Raw genomic sequence first — 5000 nt, forward strand, 5'->3', positions numbered from 1 at the left:
CACCCGCATGAACTGCAACTCGGTATAAATCCTTGAGATTCTTTCATGTTGTGATTATATTTTTACTCTGTGTAATAAGCAAAGGCCTAGTTGACAGCTACTCCCACTACTTCATCTGTCCTCTCCAGAGAATTCAATTACAAATTATTCATCCATCACTTGGATGATCTTCTGGATTTTACTGGATTATTGGTTCTCTTGTACAACTCACTTATCATTAATCAATGTCCCCTTGATTTAAAATGTATTGATTAATGGCCCCATTGATTAAAAACAATAATCTGAAGTACATGTTTATGAAGAAATGATACATAGATATTATAATAATCTCTCTTGGCCTCCATTCACTTTACAATACAACAGAATCATGACAGAATCATGGCAAATGCAGAATAAGCACAAAAACCCCAACACAACAGTGTGAACAGGAGTAAGAGAGAGATAGATAGAAAGAAAGAAAGAAAGAAAGAAAGAAAGAAAGAAAGAGAGATATAGATGGTAAGAGATATCATCCTCCGGATGCTGGGAGGCGGGATCCACATCAGGATGACATCACAGGAAGTGACGTCACATGTTCTTGTTGTTGTCATGGTGGCACTGGCTGTGGTGGGCGGAGGCCTCCAGGAAAGGCAGCTCTTCTCCACTCGCCTGGAGCCGGAGAACCCTGGAGCTCAAGTCCACACAGCACTGTAGGGAGGACACACACACACACACACACACACACACACACACACACGCACACACACACACACACACACACACACACACACACACACACACACACAATACCATCAGCATTCAAGATGTCCTCTGGTAGTTCAGCTGGTGAAGCAAGAGTGCTAACAGCACTAAGGAGATTACTGCACCAGACGCAGGGAGCTCATGTACTTCCAATAAATGTGTAAATGAATGTACATGCAAAATGGCTGCTAACATGAGAACAGAGCTGGCCCTAACTTGGACACACACACACACACACACACACACATCCATTCTGGACGATGCAGCTAAGCTGGAACCACTGATCTACAATGCAATATTTTAATCATAGATCTTTTGTGGGAATATATGGGAAATTAATTGGAGTGAATATTATACCATATCCTAATATGGACAATATTATATAACTGAATATTATACCATATCCTAATATAGACAATATTATATAACTGGATAATATAACATATCCTAATATGTACGAGTCCGGATGTACATACCCGTGTAATATCTAGTATCTAGTGTCCCAAAATAACCAAAAATAGTGTAATGGTCTACAGGCACATTGAATATAAAAAAAAATATGAAAAAAAATGTCTCTTAAACTCTTAAATCTCCAACATCAAAGGTGAATATGAGGAGCCCACCCCTGACTACGGATGATCAAACAGTGCGGCTTCAAAGCATTAACGTGGTGACCTGCATTTAACTCAAAGAGATGGTTACACTCCAACAGATCAGGTTTCTGAAGAACTCAGAACTATCAAAACAGTATGTCCACTGTCTGCCCCACACATTCAAACTCAGGGGGATGGTTTGATCTCTGAGGAACTCAGAAACATCAAACAGCAGGTCCGCTGTCTGCTCCACACAAGAACACATCATTAGCCGGGACCAGGGAGGAGAGAGGACGAGACCTGCGGTCCTCCTGCGAGTGAGACAGGTCCCTGGGGTGAGACACATTCAGGTTGTTTACTTACTCTTACTGTCGCTCTACAGTTTTAGAATATTCCAACCTAAATAGTTAACGATCGTGGAGTTAATCCACCCTGATCTGGCACATGTATGGCACAGATCTGGTTATAATTTAGCCTGGATTTGCACCAGTATTTGAATGAGGTCCAAAGCCATTTGTTTGTTCTGATGTGACAGCCACTGTTGTCTTCTAACCAGGCCTTACCTTTAAAGGAGCCACTGTGGATCGGAGCCTGATTTGAGACAGATGTGTACCACAACCAGTGGCCCTCTGCCAGAATATTATTAAGTTATAGAGGCCATGTGCTATGTGCTATATGAGTCTAAAATGCTGTGATATATTTTATTAGTTCACTTCTATGAAATAATCCTTTTTTATTGCCAGCTTGTTGAACCTTGCAGGCAGGCCTTCCTCTTAGTCCTGCTGTGTCGTTGTTGTTTTTTTCGCCTCGCAGAACATATGCTACCGCCTTCGCAACTCACTGGCAGGACCTGCTCCACAGTCATCTGCTATTAGGCAGAACATGTTTCTGTTTAAGAGCCCAGAACTTTATTTCAGGCTCCCGGAGGCATCTTGTCAGCCAGCTATAGGACCTTTTACTTGGCTGTCAACAGGAACAGTCTTCGCCTCCTTCCTGCCTTAGCTGCTTTGTATTTAGCCTCGCTAAGCATATGCTACCACCATCGCAATATGCTACCGCCATCGCAATATGCTGTGCACGCCTGTTGTAATGAGCACGCCTGTCTGCTCCGCTACAAAGGTACTGGTTAGTATGTCAGCTCAGTGCACTGTGTAAGACGATGCTTCTGTTTAATTATTACACTTTCAGAGCGGTGTTGAGTCTCTCCATGTCGGTGCTCGGCCATCACTGCCTAATGACTCCCTGCTTCACAGAGACAATGGGTGGGTTGCTGGCGTCAGAGTCCCCGGTGCAAGCTGTTCCATTTTTACAGTAAACATGCTTCCGTGTGCATTTAGTTTCTGTGTGGTCTGTGTGTAGGTGTGTTCCATATGATCAACGAGCTGTTAAGAGTCGTCTTCCAAATGACCTCTTTAGGGAGACTGGCCGGTTGTGGGTGTTAAATTAGGTATGCCCACTGGGCACACACACAGACACACAGACACACAGACACACACACACACACACACACACACACACACACACACACACACACACACAAAAGTACCTAGGACATGTGCTCATGTAGGTGAGAAGCAGATACAGCAATTAGTAAAGTCATCTGCAGAATCTCCAGGGAGTTCCATTCGCCGTGGCAACCGTGTCATACATTTTAAATTCTCCATTCTAAATTCTAAACTCTGAGAGTTCCGGGCCCTGCTCAGCATGCGATTCACTTCCAGGTCACAGGAGAAGTCACTGAATTATGAACATGAACAATTTGTCCCAGTAGCCTGGGATTTTTTCTTTTTGCCTTCCTTCTTTCCTTCCTTCATTCTTTCCTTCTTTCCTTCTTTCCTTCCTTCCGCCCTTCCGCTGCTCATTCGTCCATTTTCATACCACTGAAGTCCTCAGAGACATGCAATCATTCTGATATAATTTGCCCCCCACCCCCCGCACCCGCTACCTATTTTCAGAACTAGTTAATACCACTTTGTATGTTCCACCATGAGGAAATTCAATTAAAGTGCCCCTCCAACTGAATCAAGCATAACAGAACAGAATCAATGCCACAGTTATTTTTCACTCTGATTCAAACTACTGATTTCCACACACAGACCAGGGGCACATTTCATATTTTACAGTGTACTGCTTTCAGAGCTGGCCTAATTGAATACAAAATCGGGCTTTTTTGAATGTCAGAGTCCTGTTGCTGGTGCTGTTCTGTGGTTAGCTCATTCATCTGTGTGTGTACTGTATATATATGTGTGTGTGTGTGTGTGTGTGTGTGTGTGTGTGTGTGTGTGTGTGTGTGTGTGTGTGTGTGTGTGTGTGTGTGTGTGTGTGTGCACATTTCATATTTTACAGTGTACTGCTTTCAGAGCTGGCCTAATTGAATACAAAATCGGGCTCTTTTGAATGTCAGAGTCCTGTTGCTGGTGCTGTTCTGTGGTTAGCTCATTCATCTGTGTGTGTACTGTATATATGTGTGTGTGTGTGTGTGTGTGTGTGTGTATGTGTGTGTGTGTGTGTGTGTGTGTGTGTGTGTGTGTGTGTGTGTGTGTGTGTGTGTGTGTGTGTGTGTTTCTGTGTTTCTGTGTTTACATCCTTTTTAGGGTAAGGGAGGATAGGTGGAGGATTCCCTTGGAAAAATGTCAAGACATTCTACCTTATCTCTCTTTCTCTCTCTCTCTCCCTCTCTCTCTCTCTCTCTCTCTTATCCCCTATCTCTCTCCTTTATCCTTTATCCTCTCTCTCTCTCTCTCTCTTATCCTTTCTCTCTCTCTCTCTTTCTCTCTCTCTCTTATCCCCTCTCTCTCTCTCTCTCTCTCTCTCTCTCTTATCCTTTCTCTCTCTCTCTCTTTCTCTCTCTCTCTTATCCCCTCTCTCTCTCTCTCTCTCTTGCTCTCTCTTATCCTTTCTCTTTGTACCAAGCATTTATTGAAGACATTAATAGAGAGATTATTAAGATCCATTATGGAAGTTTCAAGCCATCTCAATCCTCCTAGAGATTGGACAGGAATGTAATTATGTGTGCGGATCAGTCTGGCAATGGAGAAGTGTAAGAACGGAAGAGTTTTAGATCAGCCCGTGAATTTGATGAGAGCTGATCCAGAGAAGAGCATGATATTGATTATATGGATGATGATGTTAGTGATGGTGATATTGATGGTGGTGGTGATATTGATGATGATTGTCATAGCGACAGTGCTAATTGTTACTGTGGTGGTGATGATAGTGATGTTGCTGATGCTGATGGTGAGTATGGTGATGAGAGGCAGGATGATAGTAGTCATGGTGATACTGATGTTAATAGCGATGGTGATGATGAAGAGGTAGATAATGGTGATGATGTAGATGATGATCATAGTGTTAGTGATGTGATGATTGATTGTGATGTTGATAAAGTTAGTGATGATGGTTGTGTCGGTAGTGGTAGTGACAGTGATGGTTATGGTGAAGGTGGTAGCCTACTGATGATGATGATGGTAAGTGAACGAGTTTTCTTACTTTCAGTTCCAGCAGAGTCTGGAGTCCCAGGCACAGCTCAAACACCTCATCATCTGAGAATAGAGCCAGCAAGCACACATGATTCAGACAGAGAGAGACACAGAGTGAGAGAGAGAGAGAGAGAGAAAGAGACAGAGAGAGAGTGTGAGAGGGAGAGAGAGAGAGGGGGGGGAGGGT

At 43.3% G+C, this 5000-nt stretch overlaps 1 protein-coding gene across 1 annotated transcript in view; it reads right to left on the bottom strand.

Moving 5' to 3' along the window:
• LOC105898344 (nuclear receptor-interacting protein 2) overlaps positions 1 to 5000 on the bottom strand; it is a 20426-nt gene that overhangs the window by 838 nt on the left and 14588 nt on the right. The window contains exons 4-5 of the mRNA XM_031583349.2: positions 4824 to 4876; positions 1 to 687 (exon numbers count right to left, since the gene is read on the bottom strand). The exon at positions 1 to 687 is cut by the window's left edge and continues 838 nt beyond it. Of these exons, the coding sequence (XP_031439209.2) occupies positions 568 to 687; positions 4824 to 4876 (173 nt within the window). The 3' untranslated portion in view covers positions 1 to 567. The remainder of the gene's footprint in view (positions 688 to 4823; positions 4877 to 5000) is intronic.

Source organism: Clupea harengus, chromosome 16 (genome assembly GCF_900700415.2).
Source record: "Clupea harengus chromosome 16, Ch_v2.0.2, whole genome shotgun sequence".
NCBI classification, from domain to species: Eukaryota; Metazoa; Chordata; class Actinopteri; order Clupeiformes; family Clupeidae; genus Clupea; species Clupea harengus.